Raw genomic sequence first — 21842 nt, forward strand, 5'->3', positions numbered from 1 at the left:
TCAAACCTCACAAAACCCAAACAAACATTGTACATTTACTTAATAAATATGTTAGTCAAATATAACCAAACAGACACAAAAATAAAAATCTATGTCATTATATATTCAATAAGATCAATAAAAAGTTATTTGTTCAGTGACATTTTTTTGATATCATTGACAGCTGCTTCTTCAACAAAAATGGAACTCGTAAGTTTACTTACCTCGTCATTGGTCATTTGAAAAATTATTTTGTTAAAACAGATTCTTATTGCACACATAAGTACTCTGAAGTTGACATCAAGAAGATGCTTGAGTTTCTGATTGACAATATCTATGTGGTTTTTGAAGACCAGGTATTCCAACAATCTATTGGAATTCCCATGGGTACAAATTGCGCTCCGTTAATAGCAGATTTATTTTTATATTCATATGAAGCAGAATTTATGCAAAATCTTTTACGTGAAAAGAAGAAAACACTTGCTGTGGCCTTCAACTCGACATTTAGATATATCGACGACATATTGTCCATTAATAATGATAATTTCCATTCCTACGTCGACACGATATATCCTGGTGAGTCTTTGAAATAAAAGATACCACAGAGTCCGAACTTCTGGTTCATAACCTTAGTCTTGAAAAAGACACTAATGGTAATCTAACAACCAAGCTATATGATAAACGTGATGACTTTAACTTTAAATCGTCAACTTCCCTTACTTATACAGCAATTTACCTTCATCACCTGCATACGGAGTATTTATATCTCAGTTGATTCGATACGCAAGAGCATGCTCTACGTATGAACAATTTCTTAAACGAAGTAAATTACTGACAAGCAAGTTGATGAAACAAGAATATCAGCGGTCTTTTGAAGTCATCATTTCGTAAATTCTATGGTCGATACAATGACCTTGTCAGCAAATACAATTTATCATTGAATGAAATTACTGACGTTTTTCATACCAATTGTTAGTCCATTATTTATACACTGAATTGACCACGGATTTTTTCCGTTATATCCTGATTATGACAACGAGCACACGGCGGGTGTGACCGGTCAGCAGGGGATGCTCACTCCTCCATGGCACCTGATCCCACCTCTGATGTTTCAAATATTTGCTCTGCTCTTGTTTTGTGTATTTGTCGTTGAGATTGAATACTGTTCGTTATTTCCATATCCTTCTTGAATAAGATCATGTATTTAAGTGCGTATTTTATTATTTTAGAAATTACAATAATTGTTTTGTCAACATTGATCTAGATATTTAAAGATTATTTTGAACTGTTGATGTATTGTCAACATCGATTTAAATATTTATAGATTATGTTGAAATGTTGATGAATTGTAAATGATTGTAATCTTTATAGATTATGTTGATGTATTGTCAACGATGATTTTAATATTTGCAGATTATATTGAACTGCTCAGACTAAATCTAATGGAGCGTCGAGGACAGTCTCCTCATTATACAACCTTTCAGATACACGAGTATCTCTTCGGTACAAACACCCAACTTTGACATTTTCATTTACAGTAGTGAACAAACAACAACTCATCATGTCGAGGTGCAATAGATTCCTTAGATGCATAAATTCAGACTGGGTGTACTTGAAAACGGTGTAGTAATGTAATTGTTTTAACAAATCTAGTTGACAACACGTGATGGTAGTACATGTACCCTGAAGTCGCCTTCACTAAGCTTAAACCAGACCCAGAGAACAATATCCTGTATGCAATGTGACGAAATTATATTTTATATTTAATTATTGATTTCATTAGTATTGCTTATTTTGTTATATTTACAAATATTTTTTTTTTTCTTTTCTGAGATGAACCTATTGAAGGGATAATACGTTCAATTCTGTGTGAATGTTATTTAGGAGGTCAGAGGACAATAGTTTTTACCGTTTTACAAGAGCAAAATATTTTTCAATCACGAGATTTATAAAAAAATCTTCTTTTGATGTGAATAAGGTTTTGAAAACTACAGATTGGCCTAAAACTGCATTTCCCTTTTGAACCCGATATTGCTGTGGAGTTGGGTAAACAAAGACAGGCGATATCGCAGCTTTTGACTTCAAATAGTGTTAACTAATTAAATAATTAGGTTATTCGATGTCAGCAGCGATCATTGATCTTTCACTATATACAGCTATTTCCTAAATACTGAGGATTCCTTATTTTTCGCGAGTACTTTTTATCGCGAACTGGGTCTTTTGCGTCAAATCGCAAGAATTATAATTCGCGAAGGGACGGTTGATCAACAGAATTTTCGTAGATTTCAGCACCATAAAAATAAAAGCGAGTAATATTTTTTCGCGAGTGACGCTTCTCGCGAAATTACGCGGAAATTAATTCCTCGCGTATAATTAGGAATTTACAGTATTGCTGACCTTACATTTACGCAACCTTTATGTTAACACTATTGCGTCTAGCAGACAAGGCCCTTAACCATTACATGTTCTCTACACATACGTAAGTAGACCGTGGCGAGTTATCATTCTTACTTTAGTATTTAGAGACATTCTGCACAATTCATACAATGAATCATTTCATGTAAAAGGGTTTTGAAATATGACTTGTATCAGGAAGTTAGTCATCAGTTATAAAGATATGTTGTTTTAGCAATATAATTTGTAGAAAACGATACACTGAACCGTATTAAGCTGATGCAAGGGGAAAATGTATCTACGTATATTTGTTATCGTTGTTACATGTAATTGTATTTTAAGTGAATGATAAGTCTAGGTACACTTGAAGGGGGAAAAGATGAATACTATCTGTCATTAATAGAAGATGATGTACATTATAATCTAGTTTAAAGTGTGTACTCACAGAGGCAAATAAAAATATAGATAAAGACAAAAGGAAAAGACAATATATATTTGATAAATATTAAAGAGTTGAAAAAAGATATTGTGTGATTTTTGTTTAAGTGTTTGAGTAACAGGAAAGGATAAATGATGTTTTACATACCATGTATTGCTTGTCAACAGTTCAAAATACTTGACGTAGAAATTAACGGATGTTCACACTTATACTTTATAAAACGAAGCGACGAACGTACATGAGGAGACACACTGAAACGGGGAGTTTATTGCTGTGTTGAATATTGCTTCATACTGCACTCTGGCTTGCAAACAATATCCATATAAATGATAATTTGATTTGTTCCACGCATGCGCAATATCAGCTTTATACAAGGAAGGACTCTGAGATCCAAGAATGTGATGCCTACATATTTCTGAAGGGAGTACAGCTTAAGATTCTAATCAATCAGGGGAGTGGTGAGTTGGAGTGGTGAGTAGGACTTATTGTGCAATGTGTAGAGAATGTCCTGCAGTGTGTGTCTTTCGTGCCTTTCGTTCCACGAAATATAACATTATTTTATCATGTGATATTTTTGTAAAATAATTAAAAACTAGAGGTACTTTGAGCAATGAGCTCATTAAATGATACCCAGCCTCCCATATGATTATAATGGAAAAATCCATGTTTTGTTGTGGCCGGGAAACCCAAAATATGTGTCAGATCAAAAAGTAAAATAGAAGGTGCACAATGACAATATGTAATAAAGTTCTGTGAATATAATTCAATAAATTTCACTCAGTGGTATAAGAAGAACAATATGTAATAAAGTTCTGACAATGATTACTATATATACTTTTCAAGCGGGGGTATAATAAAGTATGTACATGAAAATAATGAAAAAAAGATTAATTACAAGAAGTTTAACATGATAGGTAGCTGATGGTACCTATATAGGTTTTTTGGGGCACCACTGAAAAGATCCTTGTGTTACTTTGCAGTGGTGAGTGCGTTTGCCAAGAAGCGGTTAATACAATGTCCTTTTTCCGAGGTTGTAGTTTGGCTATTTGTTTCTGTGTAGGTTTATTGTGGTACTGGGTATACCATAAAATTTGATGTTGCTAGAAAAATTGGAAATAAATAATTTTCAAGTCAAAGACAGACAGACGGAGTTGACCTGGCCCACTCGATGACCTGCCATGACCTCAGGCGCTAAGCGGAATCGGTCAGATCAGGTCACCTCGTGGGCCAGGTCTCGCGTCCTTATTTCACCATGATGACCTCAAACGGGGTAATTAATTGTATAATATTACTCTTCCATGAAACTTGATCCCGTCTTTGATTTTTGAAGCCTGTAACTGTTCTGTTATTATTTTGAAATGTTTCATGGATTTTTGAGCTAAAGTACTGTTCGTTATTTCCATATATTTCATTTGTTTTAATTTTTGTTTACTGAATTGATAATTTCAAATTTAAGCCATTACGTTTATTTTAAAAATGCTAGCATTTTATTAATATACATGTAAAATATACACATATGAAAAAGATGTTTCATAATTTTTCTTCTTGTTCCTTTTCTCATAAGCTCCTTGGTATATATAGACTAGCATATGAATGGTAGTATTAATTGTTAGTTGATGAAAAGTCGTCAATATATCGAAATATAAAGTTGATTGCCAAATCAATTGTTTTGCTCTTCACATAAAAAAATCAATACATCCCGTCGTAGATGAACACAAATACATGGTATTCATGGATTTTAACAGATTGTTTAAAAAGATAATCTTTAAAAAAAGTACAAAGATTTTGTCACAGGAATATGGTCTTGTTTGTAGAATAGTACAAAACGTGTTCTGATGTATAATTATTCATTAGTGGATATAAAGAAAAAAAAACCTAGAAAAACACGCTCACAACACTCATACAAACAATACACGTAGACAAATACCACATATAAAGACATTTCAACGTTAACCCGAAATAAAGTAAAAATTAAGATATCTAAAGACTGCAAATAGATAATTACATAAATTAAACAAGTAAATGAATTACAAGAAAAACGAATAAGTTAGATTACTAGTCCCTGATGACAAAAGCAGGTAACAACATTGTCTTCATTTGTAAGGCCCATTATATAAATTGTATTTTTGAAGAAATTTGAATTTTACAAGTGGTAATTCATATTCTACTCATACTTCCCTTCCTCATGAAAAAGTTCTTCAAAATCACCTATCAGTTTTGAATATGTCTAATACCCCGAACAAACAAAATTATTTTGATCAGATATATATTGGATTCGGAAACTTCATAGGAATCCTTACAAAAAAGATACATTGGGAGTTCCAGTAAATGTTCAACTGTCACGAAGCCTTTTTCTTTACTTCCCACTAAGATATTGACACTAGTGAAGGAGAGACGTCAAGAGTTAAGTGCCAAAATACATTCAAGAAGTGGCGTGAATCAGATACTTAAAAATTCCAAGAACTTTTGGACAATTCAAAAATCACAATATTTTACAAAAATCAACTGCATAAAATCTTACGACTTTTTAACTTTATAAACAACCATTCCCCATGATATATTAAATTTCAGGCTTTCTGATATCATCACAGTGGTTTTTTTTTTTTAAAAAATGGAAGTCGTAAACCAAGATAAATGGTCATATGTCAATTGCAAAATTATTAAGTTAAAACACATTCTGATTGTACACACAAGCACTCTGAAGTTGATATCAAGAAGATGCTTGAGTTCCTGATTTACAATATCTATGTGGTTTTTGGTGACAATGTCTTCCAACAATCTATTGGGATTCCAATGGGTACCACTTGCGCTCTTTTATAAGTACAGACCTAATGTTGTATTCATATGAAGCAGAAAATATGCAAAATCTTATGCGTAAAAAGAAAAAAAATATATAGTAGCCTTCAACTCAACATTTAGATATATTGACGACTCATTGTCAATTAACAATGGCAAATTCCATTCCTATGTGGATACAATATATAGTAGGGAGCTTGAGACAAAAGATATCACCGAGTCTGACACTTCTGCTTCATACTTTTTATATTTGTAAATGACGTTAATGTTAATCTAACACCCAATCTTTATGATAAACGAAACAACCTTAAATTTTCTATCCTCAACTTCCCTTACTTATGCAGCAAAATACCTTCATCGCCTGTATATGGTGTTTATATATCTCAGTTGATTTGAAATGCAGGAATATGCTCTATGTATAACCAGTTTCTAAAACGAGGTAAATTATTGACATACAAGAATATCAGCAGTCTCGTTTAAAGACATAATTTCGTAAGTTCTATGGTCGATTCAAAAACCTTGTCAGCAAATACAATTAATCATTGAGTCAAATGCTGACGTTTTTCATATTAATTATTCGACCATTATTTATACATTGACGACTACAAATTTTATCCGTTCTTTCCCGATCATGACAATGAGCACACGGCTTGTGTGACCGGTTGGCAGGGTATGCTCACTCCTCCATGGTATCCCACCTCTGATGTTTTTGAGGTCTGTGTTTGCTCTGCTCCTATTTTGTATTGTTTTATGGACTTTGATATACAATACTGTTCGTTATCTCCTTATCCTTCATTATTGAACATCAAGCATCTAGAGAATTTGAGCTACAAAAGGAAATATTCTGTTAACACTTAAGAAAAAGAAATCAAGGATATATAATGAAAAACTTAAGTTATTGAAATGCATCATAAAACGTTTTAAAAATTATTAAAAAAAAATTATTCGTTTGGATATTTGTATGTAAAATTCCTTTGACGGTGTTCGAGTTTAATTTTTTTTTATATTAAATTCGGATCAACCCTCGTAGACTCATAAAAGTGCAAAGCCACACAACATGTTAAGCTCAGAAACGAAATGGATTGGTAAATATCAGTCTGTTGCAAATTGACCACATATATTGTAACATTTGCTTAGGAAAATAAACAATAAATCATTTTTTGAGTTATTGCAACTTATTATGATAATTCTTTTAATTTTAGACATTTTAAGACAAAGACAGAGTCCTAACACTTCACAAATAAATTAAACGTATTGAAGGCATCCACATTATGTCTTTATCCAAGTGTTACATATCAACACCAGAAACAACAAACACTGCTCGACTGGCGAGGCTTATACTGGGTCCATGTACTGATGTGTTACGTGACATTCTAAAGACTGAAGTAAAACCCTCTGATTTGTCCAGAAAAGTTAAAGAATTTACAGATAAACTTCTACATGGACAAAGAAATCCACTCAACAAAACACAATCAGAGATCATTTTCCCCAAACCAACAAATCAATACAGTGGTGATTATTCAGACTTAGACATATCTCTATTATATTTACTTCTACGCAATATAAGTAAAATATCACAACATTCCAAAGGTTGGGGAGAAATACCTAATCCCGGAGACAGAAGCGTTTCCGCCAACATTGAAAGAATTCGCCTTCTAAGGAACCAGTATTACGGTCATTCAGCTGATCTGTCCCTATCCGATTCAGAATTTAGACAGGAATGGCGAAACATCCGGGACATTGTAGTGGAGCTAGAGCGACACCTAGGAACCAATACGGTTTACCAGGATGCAGTCAACGCAATAAAAACCTGCTTTATGGACCCAGAACAAGAGAAGAAATACATAGACTTACTTGGAGATATCAGAGAACTTCATACATCTGTGGATGATCTTTCGAGTAAGTAATTATAAGCCTTCATGTCATTTCTGGCTTAATGATTCTTGCATCATTTTACTCGGAATATTTTAATGGATTTAGACAGGGCTAGGGAAATATCCAAGATTTTAGACATAACTTATAATAATTCTTAATAAATATATCAACAGATTGATCATTATCAGATGTTCAAATATGTAAAATATTTTAAAAATCTAACTATAGATTAATTTTATCTATTCCTGTTTTTAGGTAATGTGCTGATTATGCAAAGAGAATTGGTGCTTCATGGTAAAAATCTCATATAAGTATAATGATGATCGTATAAATGATGATTAATACAGGAAATTCAGTTTGCCACAGTGTTAATTTTTAAACAATGAATAGTTTTATTGATACTACAAAGCAGATAGGTGATGCACGATAAATAGGATTTCATGAAATGAAAAAATGCGACAATTATGCTTAAGTTTTTAAAAAGATATAAAGCATTCCCATCTCTCAATACATCCTTTAATCAAACAAACTCACTGTCTTCAGTCCGTTATAAATTTTCGGATGAATTTATTTTGAAAAATAACTTCTATTAAAAATTTTTTTTTTGTAGATCCAAGAGTTGCAAGAAAGATCGGTACGATAATATTAAGATAAAATAGATATTAAATAAATAGTTGGATATTTCATATTTAGATATTCAAGGATGCCTACTGGTAACAAGAGACAACAGAATTTAGTATGTTAATAATGCATGTTTGTTTATGTTATGGAAAAATTCCTGGTCTTAAAGGCCTAGATAAGATTCCTTACGAAATTAGAACCTTAATGGCATAATGAAAGAAATTAATATCTGTGTTCCTTTCATTAACATACACATTGAAAAGTGTGGAGGATTTATTTTCTTAAATTTTTTTTATGAATTTGTTGATTTATATATCATTGATGATTTGTGTGAGTTCTGTGAAATTTATTATTAGATGATTGTAACACCAGCAAGTGATCTTTTCTGAAAACATTTTGTCCGGCGTCTTTTTGTCTGTCCCTCTGTAAACTTTTCACAAATGTGTTAAAATGAAGGACCATGCCCCATTTCAGGGAGATTTAGTTAAGAATTTCTGAAAAAATGCAATTCTCAAAATCTTCATCTCAAGAACCACTCGAACAGGAAAGATGAAACTTATGTGGAAACATCCTCAGGTAGTGTCAATCAAGTTTATTTAAATCATGACCCTTAGGGGTTGGGTGGGGCCACAATGGGCGATCACAGGGATATAAAGGAAACATCTTTAAAAATCTTCTTGAGAAGCATACTCAGGTAGTGTAGATTCATGATTGTTCAAATTATGACCCCCGGGGCTAGGGCTGGGCAACAATGACCGATCAAAGTTTTACATAGATATATAAATGAAAAAAAATCTTTAAGAACACTTTTTTGAGAACAGCAAAGACATAATTGGTCATATTTATATAGACGCATCAATGTTGTAGTGAAGATTCAAAATTGATCAAATCATGACTCCCGGGGGCAGGCTGGGGCCACTATGGACGATCACAAAATTTACATAGGAGTACTCTATATATGAAAAATCTTCTCAAGAACAACAAAATAATGATTGGTCTTGTTTAGATGGAAGCATCCTCGGGTAGTTTAGATGCAGAATTGTTACAATCATGACGCACACATACTAACCCCCGGTTGGGTAAGACCACAATAAAATTTAAACTAATAGGGAGAAGCCGCAGTTCGTCAAACAAATATGTAAGCGTCCTTAGTTTGTATTCATTCAACCTTGGTCAGTTTGTTCAAATCATACCCCCCTTTTGGGATCCGGACCACTTAAGCATTTACTGAATTTTTTTTTCCTAGGCACAGTGACAAGGTGAGCGATGTGGCCCATGTGTCTCTTGTATACAATATTAATCCTGTAGTCCAAAATGATTAATTATCTTTGACGCTCAAACACCCTTGAGTTCAAGCAACAATACAATTATTCATGTTTCATTGAGCATATCGCCGTTAATTGATAAGTAAACAAATTCTTAAATCTTAGAGACATTAAGTCCATGTTCCTTAAAGATAACTATCATTTCTTTTCAGAATCAACTAAGAAAATGATACAAAAACATTATGAAGCTATTAGTCATCTATTCGTAAAAACCCGTGCGTTTGACAGAGCGAAGGAACTGTTGGACAGTAACGGGTATATCGTCATCAAGGGCAACCCTGGAACTGGAAAAACCACGATCGCCAAGATGTTGATGAAAGAATTGATGGATGATGGAAAATCTCCTCTAAAGCTTTACAAGTTAACAGACTTGTATGAAAACATATCACCGGGTGATGGTATAGTGGTATTTATTGACAATTTATTTGGTGAGTTTTCTTTGTCCAGCGATGACGTTCAGGAATTCAAAGCTAGATCAGATATGATAAAGGTTTTAATTGAAAGTGACACTGATAATAAATCTAACAGATTGATATTTGCTTTAAGAAATGATATATATCAATGCTTACAAAACGAGTGCAATGACGATTTTTTTATGTCATCCTTGGTTGACCTATCAGGCAAAGAAAATGCATTGCTCAAGGAGGAGATCCTGCAGCTATCAGAAAAATATGGGCTCTCTGAATACATAGAAGACAAAGAACTTATTCATAAGGTATATGAAATGCCACTAGCTATAGGGTTTCCACAATGTTGTAAATTAACAAAAAGCAATGGAGAATTTAAACGAAACGTAATTGCATTTTTACAAAATGCAATGATGTTTATGAGAGAACCACTTCAAAACATTATTGAAAAAACGAACTGTAAAATCTGCTGTTTTAGTTTATCTTCTTCTGAATGGAGGAAAAGTAGAGTTCGAATTAATTGAAAATCCCCGAATGGATTTAGAGATGAAGCGCGACTCTTTAGAATTTGTAGGGCTACATAGCTCGTATCTTAACGATTTCCAGGACAGTATTTTTTGTTTTGAGGGTTTTTTAATAACTCGTGACAAGATAGAAAATGCATACAAATTTTCCCATAGTTCAGTACAGGAGTGTCTCTTTAGTGTTTTGTTTAATTTTGATCCAATAAAAATGATCCAAATGTGTCATCCGTCCCTACTTCTTACATTGACGACATGTACAAACCCCAAAAGTACACAAGTCCTCATAGAACAACGATTGTTTAAATATGTTGCCCGCCGCATTGCAAATATAATTAGAGAAAGGTCTGTAATTGGATATTCCTCCATATCATCACTGGAATTATGGAATGATTCAAACTTCCATGAGCACGTATTACTATCTGAAGAATGCACTTTGAAGTTTAAAACTTGCCGTGATACCAACGGTGACTCAATGATTGTTCACTTTTCGAAGGTGGGAAATAAGCGGTGGGTTGAATATTTACTTCCGAATTCAGAAAAAAGACAAAGATACAGATCAATTAACGCTGCTTGCTCAAAAAATCAACCAAATATTGTTAATCTCATTTTGTCATCTGATGTGGAATGTGATCTTCAAACATGTTTTTATGCTGTACAAAGTGGCAATATAGAGTTATTGCTCCGAGTTTGTGAGTTTGTTGATCTTCATCAAATTTCCCATTCCTTACATCCTACCTGGAGTCATATAAGACATAGCTTACTGAAGGAAATATGTTTTATGCAACAAACACAATTAATTGAACAAGTTCTAGCAAAATATCCATTCCTTGTAGATATAATGGACTGCCAGGGCTCCAACTCTTTACAGTCTGCAGCAAGTTCTGGAGACAAACATGCATTTAATCTTCTGTTAAAGTTTGGCTTTGATCCATATGAAAAAGATCGAGACAATGGTCACACGGTTCTTACTTGTGCTTGTCAGAAAGGAAGAACAGATATGGTGAAATACCTTGTTGATAAATATCCTGCATTACTCCAGGAACACACAGATATTCATGGAAAAAGTCTTTTGCATTGGGCAGCTTTCAGTGGAAACATAGATATGTTTGAATACATACTAGACATCTTTGAGAATGAAAATATATTACATTTATCAAGAGCAGTTAAACCACAAGTAGATGGAAAAGATAATTCAGGTGAATCTATCCTGCACTTTGCATGCGAAAATGGACATTATGATATGTGTAAATATCTGTTGAGAAGATACCCACAATTACTGGATGTCTGTGACAATGATGGGGCAAATGTCCTCCACTCCGCAGCTGTAGGAGGCAACGTAGATCTTTTTAAGTTTCTCTCAAGTAAAGGATTAAATGTTAACTGTACAACAAATACTGGGAAGACTGTGTTACACATGAGTTGTAATGGGGGTAGAGAGGAAATGTGTAGGTATCTTGTGAATATGTATCCAAGTTTAATATCGATTACAGATAATAACAGATGGACAGTGTTACATTCAGCTTGCTTTGGTGGAAGTGTAGAAATTGTGTCTTTTCTTATAGAAAAAGAAATGGACATTAATACCTTGTCAAATGATGGTAAAACTATTCTGCATATAGCTTGTCTCAATGGGAAACATGAAATTTGTGAGTACTTAGTTGAGAATTATTCCCATCTATTAGACGTCAGGGACAAATCTAGTAATACAGCATTGCATGCTGCAGCCTGGGGAGGCAATGTTCAAATAGTAAAACTATTGATTGAGAAAAAGATGGACATCTATTCTGTACAGAAAGGTGGTGAAACAATTTTACATCAATGCTGTCGTTTTGGTAAAATGGAGATGTGTGAACATTTGGTCGATAATTTTCCAGATTTATTGGCGATAAGGGACACTGAGGGGTGGACAGTGTTACATTCAGCTTGCTGTGGTGGAAGTGTAGAAATTGTTTCTTTTCTTATAGAAAAAGGAATGGACATTAATATCTTGTCAAATGATGGTAGAAGTATCCTGCATATAGCTTGTCTCAATGGGAAGTTTGAAGTTTGTGAGTATTTAATTGAGAATTATCCCAATCTGTCAGACGTCAGGGATAAATCTAGTAACTCAGTGTTGCATGATGCAGCCTGGGGAGGCAATGTTCAAATAGTAAAACTATTGATTGAGAAAAAGATGGACATCAATGTCATACAGGAAGAGGGTGAAACAGTTTTACATCAATGCTGCCGCTCTGGTAAAATAGAGATGTGTGAGTATCTGGTCAACCATTTTCCAGATTTATTAGAGATAAGGGACAATGACGGATGGACAGTGTTACATTCAGCTTGCAGTGGTGGAAGTGTAGATATAATTTCTTTTCTATTAAAAAAAGGATTGGACATCAATGTTTTGTCAAATGTTGGTGAAAGTATATTGCATATTGCTTGCCTAAATGGTAAACATGATGTTTGTGGGTTTTTATCAACAAATCACCAAGACTTGTTAGCAGCCTGGGGAGGCAATGTTCAAATAGTAAAAGATAATTGAGGTAAATCAGTGATAAACAATTTTATTGCGTCTGGTAAACAATGTGTGACATAGACCATTTTGATTTATATTTTGAGAGAACAGTGTTACCAGCTATTAGGAACCTTCTTAAATCCTCATCAATTCTGACAAATCTAGTATTTTCATTTTATGCTTAGTTGTTGTCAAAGATATCTGCAGTGTTGCTTGTTAAAATAGTAAAACTATTGATTGAGAAACATTCATATAGTGAAACAAAAGTCTTCCCTAAAATGTGATAGATAAAAACGTTTAGATTACTTACACTTACATTGAAATGTGATTTTCCCCTAGCATCCATGCATGAAAAGAAAGAAGAAAATCATAGACGAAGATAGCGAACAGTGATTTACCTTAGAATCCATTATACATATAAAATAGAGAACATTTCAGGAACAAAAATACCCGAAATATCCAAAGGTAAGATCAAATGTCTAGGTAAATGAACAGTTTCAAATATTAAAAATTTTTATGTAGTTTTATCTTTACACTCAAGGAACGCTTGCATTTTTTTTCATGCAAAACTGTACTACTTTAGATCCAAAGAGCCTTATTAGATTTTTTTACGAAGTTTCATTTGATCAACGTTTATTATCTTTACCTTTTCATATATTACTCTGTTTTATGTACAACATAGATCTTTATTATGCAAATATGTATGGGACTAGAATTGTAAAATGTTCGCATGTTCCTCAAATGATTCAGTACCAGATCTGTCATCAGTATGCTTTTTAAGAGAATTCAAAATTATGGAGACTTGAAAAATGTTATGAAAATAATGTACCCCCGTTTTAAAAAAAAAAGATATATTGTAATCAATAATTAAAAATGATCTTTTAAAATCATATTCCTGCAAATATTCTTTAATTTATTATGCCGTACAGTTTTCGAATGCTATTAACTAAGATTTCATTTGTTTATATAAACAAGAAAGTTAAAATAAATCGATTTGACATTTATAGCTCTAAAGATATGTCAAAATCATTTAGACCTAAATTATTGTTGTATATTCAAATACTTTATTTAGAAGATTGAATATGAAGAGTGTGCAAGTTCTTATATAATTTTATTTCGTTATTAATTGAAGTAAAATATGCATGAAAGGGATTTAGTTTATGCTTTATGAATTAATTGCCTTATATGTATTTATTCATAGTTGTGTTGCAATTGTTTTGCATCTATATATATGGTTTTAATTTTTTCTCAAGATATTCTTTGAACGATTGTTTGTGTAGTTTATTAATGTTTTTAATGTTTAATTTTTGGTATCGTTGAATATTTTTATTGATTTCGTGTCGTATTTTGCCTTTATATAAATATGTGAAAGAACTGTGAATGTTCTCCCGCCTACCTCCAGGGAAATTTTCAAAAGTTAATATTTATATCGATATTTTTTTATGGATTTTCATTGAAAACATCACTCATTTATGAAAACAAAGAGAGATAATTGCATGGTTTTGGTAAAACTTGCGTTTTCACTTTAGAAGTCAATGGAAAACGCGATAAAAAAATAACCCCTAGGAAACAAAAAACCCTTTATTCAGGTTATATAGACTGCCATTTCACAAACTCATGCTGAAATGCATTGTGTTTCACGGAGAGGGATGGGGCATTAGGGGCATAAGTTTATAGACAAAAAAGGACAACAATTTTTTTGTTTTCAATTTAAAAACGATTTACAGTTAAAACATTATACTTTATTAATAATTGGTATTTATGTGTTTTATTTAGAATAGAATATATAAGGAAAAGTTTATCTCATTAAAGACTTTAATATAAATATAACATGTAGTTGAGTGTAAAATTGAAAAATTTCACCCCAAGAAAACCATTGTAAACCGATCGCAAGGCGCATTACATGTATACTGAATGTTTTAAACAAATATATATAACAGTGAACAATGACTTTAACAAACGAGACTCTTGATATTCTTGTTTCATTAACTTGTTTGTCAACAATATACCTCGTTTTAGAAACTATTTATGCATAGAGCATGGTCTTGCATATCCAATAAACTGAGAAATATACCCTCCGTATTCAGGTGATGAAGGTATATTGCTGTATAAGTAAAGAAAGTTGACAATTGTAAAGTGAAAGCCAGCATGTTATCATAGATTTTGGTTGTCGGATTACAGTGCAGGGAACTAATTTTGTTACATAAACCAGCATCAGGATCAGCATAAGTAGGATCAGGATAGAGCTAGCATCAGCATCAGCATTTAAAAAAACAGCATTACTTGGATCAGCATCAGCAAGCAAAGGATAGAACTAGCATTGACCTATTTAAAAACCAGCATTGACCTACTTAAAATCAGGATTATCCTGGTTTACTAAAACTACAGATTTGATTTTCACAAAACGAAACCGCAAAATAGACATTCCTATTTCAGTCGGAAATAAATACAAAGAATGTATTTCTTGCAGACAAATTGGCCAATATAATTCTAAGATTATTATTAAATTAATTCAACAGCAATAACCCCGTGATATTTTCAAATCTGAATCAGCTGATCACCAAACGGAAACGCTATGGAGTCTACTGGTGAGGCCACGCCACGGATTGCTGATATTGAGATCGGTGATAAAGGGGTAAGTAGTTAGGCATGCACATGAAAAATCAGTTAAACAATACAATAAAAGTATGATATTGTGAGTATGACTAATTATTACAAAATTCCGTTGGGTTTTATGGGCATACACATGCTACGAAGTTTTTCAATCCGAATTTCCTCTAAATTTACGGAAGTCAGAAATAAAAGTCGCAGTGCCTTTGACGAGATTATCTGCAAGCAATTAATCATAGACTGAGGTGTAATGAACAAAACCTAATAATTAATCCAATGCAATAGTTGATTTTATGTTAATGAATCTGGTGTAAATATTTTTTTAATGCGAAAGTTCTTAACTTTATAAAAACTTGTGCAGAAAAATGAATTTGTGTATGTACAAAAAATCATTTTGAAATAGCTAAAATAATTATGATATATAGGAGAGAGGATCTGTCCTTGAAAATATGCCTACATTTATTTTAAAACTTTTCACTATACATATTCTTTTCCTTGTTTGATGAATAGCATCTTCATAGTGGAAAATTGTGTATACAAAGTAGTTTGTATGTCCTAAGCTGCAGATCTGTAGCTCTCCGAAAAAAAATATATTGATAGACTGGAGAGCTACAGTGCCACCCATTGAAACAACTGTATATTTATTGCACATAAAAAGTGTGCTCGGTTCTTGATGAATTCTTCCAAATTTTTACCTAAATTGCAAAAAGAAAGATTTAAAAATATTCCTTTATCCTCAATCAAGTACTCTCGTGGTTGACATCTTAACGAAGCATATTAGACCGAATTATCTTTGAAACCAAAATGGCAGTATAAATAAGCAAAATGTTCGATGACTACAATATCAGGTTCAGGAGGACTATTAACAACAATTATGAGGATCAATGTTTGGTTGTGGAAACAGCAAAAGAATATGTTTAAATAGGAACTCATGGTCAGTAATATGTTGAGATTACAGTTTTAAAAACATGGAGAAATAATTTGAGAACCAAGCGCATTTTTTTGTGCGCAATAAATATACAGTTTTTTCAAAGGGTGGCACTGTATCTCTCCGGTTTATCAATATATTTTTTTCGGAGAGCTACAGATCTGCAGCTAGTATGTCCTGTATGTAGAATTTATTTTTTAAATGTACTTGAATCCATTTATACCCTTGCAAATAAGATCTCAATTCAATTAAATACACAAACTTTAATCAATAGGAAGTCTATATACTGTGGTTTCATCAATTTTCGTCGGCATCAATTTTCATGGATTTTATTAAACAGGCGTTTTCGAGGATACATAATTTCATGGACAAAAGCATTGCCGATACAAATGAATAGCATATTTCTTAATTCAATGAACATTGGAATTCTTGGATCTTTTTAACAAGGAAATCCTCGAAAATTGGTGCTCAACGAATATTGATGAAAGTACAGTAATTATATATGCTATAAATAATTAATGTTTGTGTTTTTCCCAAATTAAAATTGTGGGAGATTAAAAAAAATAATAATATTAAGGTGATCAATCATCAATAAATAAATCTTGTCTTCTTTGTACTTTTATAGAAATGGAGTGCTATGAACAGTCCACAGTTTTATTGCTTCATCACCGCACATAAGAATCTAGATCTAATTCATTCATATGAAGACTCCAACACGTTCCGGTGAAGGGCTGCATATTTTAACCTGTACTCAGCACTAAAGCCTTTGAAAAGGGAGAGATCTTTTTCGTACCAACACCTACATGAACTGCGACACTGAAACTCGGTTTATATGGTTTCATTCAAAGGACCGGACAATCTACATGCAGTGATGTCGGAGACTAATGATTCAAACAAAATTCTGCTTTTTAAAAAAGACAAGTGTTCTTCATTCCTAAAAGTAGAGGGCAGGGACAGTAGAGGACATGAACAGTATGATGTGATGGTGGATTTATAACTTACAATAAAAAAAATTCTAGAAAGTGAATTTGTTGAAAGAAACTACTGGTGATAAAGGAAAAAAAAACTTCATTTGTTCATGTGAACACCATGATTCTATTTATTTATTTATTTATTTGACTTTATTGACATAATATAATACAAGTGAAAAAGAGTGAAAATGGAACATGAATTGTAAAACTATTAATCTAATAATTCCATGATTACACTATTTCATAAAATTCTTAAAGATGTTATGGTACACTTTTTAATTTCATTTATTTATAAATAAATATCATATTTTCATTGGTTAACTTGGCATTGACTATAAATAAATTGTAATTTTTAGACACTGGAAATTTTGTTTTTATTGTTTCCATGAAGTTAAAAGTTTACATGTGTACTTTGTTGTTCTACAACAAACATAAAATAATCTTTATTTTGTCTCCTACATCAAATATATTGTGCCCTAATACAGCACTATTAGCTTCTAAGGAGTGGTAGAAGAAAAATTTGGTAAAGATGACATAGGATTTTTTTAAATTTTCAGAAAATGAACATTTTACCAAGGCGGTTAATTAAGACAGAATAGAAAAACGGATAGAAAATGTTAATGTAAATTTCATGTTAAGTTTTCATTTTCAAAATTGTGAAATTTGTTTTGTACGGTACTTAAGGGACTCCGACCCTCAGCCAGGAAGGACAACTCTTTAATTTATAATTTAATTCAAAAAGTCTTCAGATGAAGCTTTAAAATTAAATATTTTCATGCAACAAATTTCATTATATGCCTCTCTATGTGCTTCAAGGTTCTTTGCAAAGCTCCATAAATCACTTCTAATTTCATATCATGTTAATAAACATTGGTATCTAAAAATTTCTACTTTTAATTAGACCTTTCTGAGAAGTTCAAATAACCTTGAAGCACATTGATAGGCATATAATGACAATTGTTGCATGAAAAGATTAAATTTTCGAGCTTCATTTAAAGACTTTGAATTAAATTAAAAAGTTGTCCTTCCTGGCTGAGGGTCGAAGTCCATTAACAGTTTTAATTTCACACATATATCATCAAGATGAAAAGAATTATCTGGCTAGCAGCAAACTCTTAATCTATGATACACTAGAGCATATATAAATATTGGATGATTTAAGCTACTGACTTAAACAATTAGGAAAATGTATTTATTACACTGTCTAGTATCATGATGTAAGGGAAGAAATATCTACACAGTAAAACATGGTTATAACGAACACGCTATAAGGCCAAAAGAAAATATACTCTTGTTTTTACTGTCCCCTGACCAAAAAAATTAGGGTAGGTAGGTAGGGAAAAAAAATATTTTCAAAACTCATTGAATGCAGAACTGCCAGAACATATAAAATGTAATAACAAGAAAGATTTATAAAGTAAAGGTATCCTGTACACTTACGATGTATTAGTTCTGTAAATATTGTTGGTCAACTTTAGTAAAATAGTAACCCAAAAAATGAAAATGTAATAAAAACTTTAAGGGTCGGAGGGTAAAATGTAGGGTAGGACGGGTGAAAGGAAACGAGTATTTTTTATTTCGGCCTAATGAATTCATGCTGATGGTGGAGTCATTTTCATTCTCTGTACTGGTTTTAAAATCCTAAGGATAGTGAACATAATTTTAAAATGTCAAAAAGTGTGTTTCCCAGGCATTTAAAATACTACAAGCTTATTTTTCTGTGTATTTAAATGATTTACTTCAATCTAAAATACCCTACATAACAATGTGTTACCCCCACATTCAGTTTCTTATTGCTGATTTATAAATATGGAATTTTCCAATTAAAGTTTTAAATGAATTAAATCCAAATAAAGAAATGTTTTTATTTAAATTCAAAATATTAAGAATTAAATGAATCAGGACACACCGGTATTACTATTTTTGTCATTACAATTCATTAATCTTGGCACATCAGTGAAAATTTTACCAGTCATCAATAAATGTTTGATATTCTTTTTCAAGTGATCTAAAAATATATATTTTTAGAGTATTCATGAAAATGCAATTAAGAATTATATATGAATCATTCAGCTTCAATAAGAACACTACATGTAACAGAAATATTGCCCATTTACATGGAATGTTGGTGTCCTCAAAAATGAAATATCAGGGGCAGTATTTTTTTTTAAATGTATATACTAAAAATACAACTTGGACAGAATATCATATGAACATGTATCTCTCAATTAGTACATTATACTTAAAAAAAAAACATCACACTATATTGTAAAATATATGTTTTCATTTATTCTATAAAATCAATCTATATATGGACAATCATCATGAACAGTTGTAAGAATTTGTACAAAAGAGCAGGATGCATTTCTATTTACATACATCTCATATCTAATTATGTACAATACACAAATCACTTAAAATCCACTTTAAACTTTAAATTCTGTCCATTTTATTTTAGATCTAAGTGGGAGATAACTTTAAAATGTATATATGTATGTCATCAATGGATTTGGCGCACATCATCACAACGGTTTTAATGCCACTGTCTGATTAACAGAAGTTCCTGGCTTGAATTTTCACTATTTTAACAGATAGAATTTCATCAGCTGGATTTAGGTCCATAGAGAAGACCAGCATACTTTAATCCTGGAGGAATTTCTGCTTTGTTTACTCTGTCATGGGCCTGAAAAATATGAAAAATTAATTACTAGGTTAATTTCAAAAAATGCCAAATATTAAAAAGCAATGCTTATACATGTAATACAGTTTTAACTACAGTTTTTAACTTTATACAGTGAGTAATGTGTACATCACACAAATATACAAAATACAAACTTGAGGAGGAAATTATTTAAAATTACACATTTAGAGCAATTGATTTTTTTTTACAGGTAAAAGAAAATTAATTGTCACTGACTACTAAAACTTATGCTATGAAATAGGGGCACAATGACAATAAGTAACTTTACAACTTGAACATAATTTGGCTATTTAATATCAAAGAAATGATCACAGTTTCAAACACTCATCTTTTCTCTTTTAACTTCAGTAAAATTTAAAAGGAGCAATTGAGGCTGAAATGATTAATCAATAATAAAGATTCTGTGTGAGGATTAAGTACACGTATATCAATATGTACATGTAAAAATATTTAAATATCGCAAATCAAATGAAAATTATTCATAAATAATTGTGAAGAAATGGTTTGTTCTTAAAATTTTTATGCCCCCGGATCGATAGATCTGAGGCGTATATTGTTTATGTCCTGTCTGTTTATCTGTTCAGCTGTTTGTCCATCTGTCTATTGTCAATTTGAACATTCGCCATAACTTTTTAACTATGAGAGGTAGAGACTTGATATTTGGCATGCGTACTCAACTTAAAAAGTTCTTCCAAAAGACACCAACTTCAATGACCTAGTGACCTTGACTGTGATCTACATGCTTAAAATAGATCTTTCGAACTTTTACCATAACTTTTGAATCATAGGAGATGGAGACTTCATATTCGGTATGCATATTCCAAAGTTCTTTCAAATGACATTGAGATCAATGACCTTATGACCTAGACTGTGACCTATATGCTAAAACAGTTTTTTTAACTTTGTTACCGCCAACCGCACAGTGTTTCACAAACACATCTTGTTCAATACAAAAAAAGACTTCCTGATCAACATGACCAATTCAAATATTTGATACAATTATTGACATTGTATTGTAGCTCAAATATCAGGATAGATACATATCTGCCTTCTGAAAAAATTATATTATAATATCTGTTTAAAGTACAATCTAGATTCTACTCGTAAACTAGACACAGGACAGTACTTGATAGGGAACAGCCTAACTAAGACTGCAAAGATAAAATCCGTAACCATGCATACTATTTTTTAAGAGTTGACTTCTAGATTGGTTCAAAAGTTGAAATACATGTACTACGTTTGAGTGAAGTACATTTGACTGATGATTTGAGTGGACTTGGTTATCAGTCGGTCAGGTTATATATGTACATTACCACACTGTTGTAAGCGTGAAGCTCTCCTGCTCGTGGCTGTTTGATCACAAAATTTCCTAATCTTTAATTATCTTGATGCCTCAATCTTTATTGTGACGTCATATGACATTGTAAGTGAACATGGGTTTCTTTCCATCCCAATTGAAATGAACAATTTACATTCATTCAACAGTGTTTCTTACACTGCGACTGGGTATCATGATCAAACTTAAGTAAAATATCTTACTTTGCTTTATTTGCAAATGGTCAGTATTTTAATGAGCTACAAAATATTAATGATCGAGCTACAAAATGTTCTTTCTCATTTGACCACGGTCAGAATGGGAGAAGGTTGTACATTTTGGCCGTGGTTGCAACAATGGGTTATGTATAATTTGACTTGATACTTTGTGGATTAACTACAGAATACTGCATCTGCAGATTCTAAATTTTAAAAAAAATCATTTATTTCTTAGTACT

General features: G+C 32.0%; 2 protein-coding genes across 3 annotated transcripts; both read left to right on the plus strand.

Moving 5' to 3' along the window:
• The first annotated feature begins 1361 nt into the window (after positions 1 to 1361).
• LOC134240765 (uncharacterized) lies at positions 1362 to 10478 on the plus strand. 2 transcript variants are annotated; one of them, XM_062722849.1, is made up of 5 exons: positions 1362 to 3270; positions 6811 to 7507; positions 7739 to 7777; positions 8094 to 8117; positions 9582 to 10478. In XM_062722849.1, the coding sequence occupies exons 2-5, from the start codon at positions 6880 to 6882 to the stop codon at positions 10358 to 10360; spliced, it is 1470 nt and encodes a 489-aa protein (XP_062578833.1). In that variant the 5' UTR covers positions 1362 to 3270; positions 6811 to 6879; the 3' UTR covers positions 10361 to 10478. The 2 variants fall into 2 exon arrangements, with proteins under 2 accessions (XP_062578833.1, XP_062578832.1); XM_062722848.1 differs by having other exon boundaries at positions 1363 to 3283.
• Positions 10479 to 10480: 2 nt separating this feature from the next.
• LOC134240767 (putative ankyrin repeat protein RF_0381) lies at positions 10481 to 12887 on the plus strand. Its single transcript, XM_062722850.1, has one exon. The coding sequence runs from the start codon at positions 10569 to 10571 to the stop codon at positions 12885 to 12887; it is 2319 nt and encodes a 772-aa protein (XP_062578834.1). The 5' UTR covers positions 10481 to 10568.
• The last annotated feature ends 8955 nt before the right edge of the window (positions 12888 to 21842 follow it).

The sequence above is a fragment of the Saccostrea cucullata genome, unplaced genomic scaffold (genome assembly GCF_032062105.1).
Source record: "Saccostrea cucullata isolate Sc308-1 unplaced genomic scaffold, CSIRO_AGI_Scuc_v1 ctg9836, whole genome shotgun sequence".
In the NCBI taxonomy this organism is placed as follows: Eukaryota; Metazoa; Mollusca; class Bivalvia; order Ostreida; family Ostreidae; genus Saccostrea; species Saccostrea cuccullata.

Coding starts and splice junctions, on each gene's coding strand:
- LOC134240767 (XM_062722850.1), top strand. CDS start 10,569: ATGATCCAAATGTGTCATCCGTCCCTACTTCTTACATTGACGACATGT.
- LOC134240765 (XM_062722849.1), top strand. CDS start 6,880: ATGTCTTTATCCAAGTGTTACATATCAACACCAGAAACAACAAACACT. Junction 7,508..7,738: donor ATCTGTGGATGATCTTTCGA/GTAAGTAATTAT, acceptor TCCTGTTTTTAG/GTAATGTGCTGATTATGCAA. Junction 8,118..9,581: donor AAGAGTTGCAAGAAAGATCG/GTACGATAATAT, acceptor ATTTCTTTTCAG/AATCAACTAAGAAAATGATA.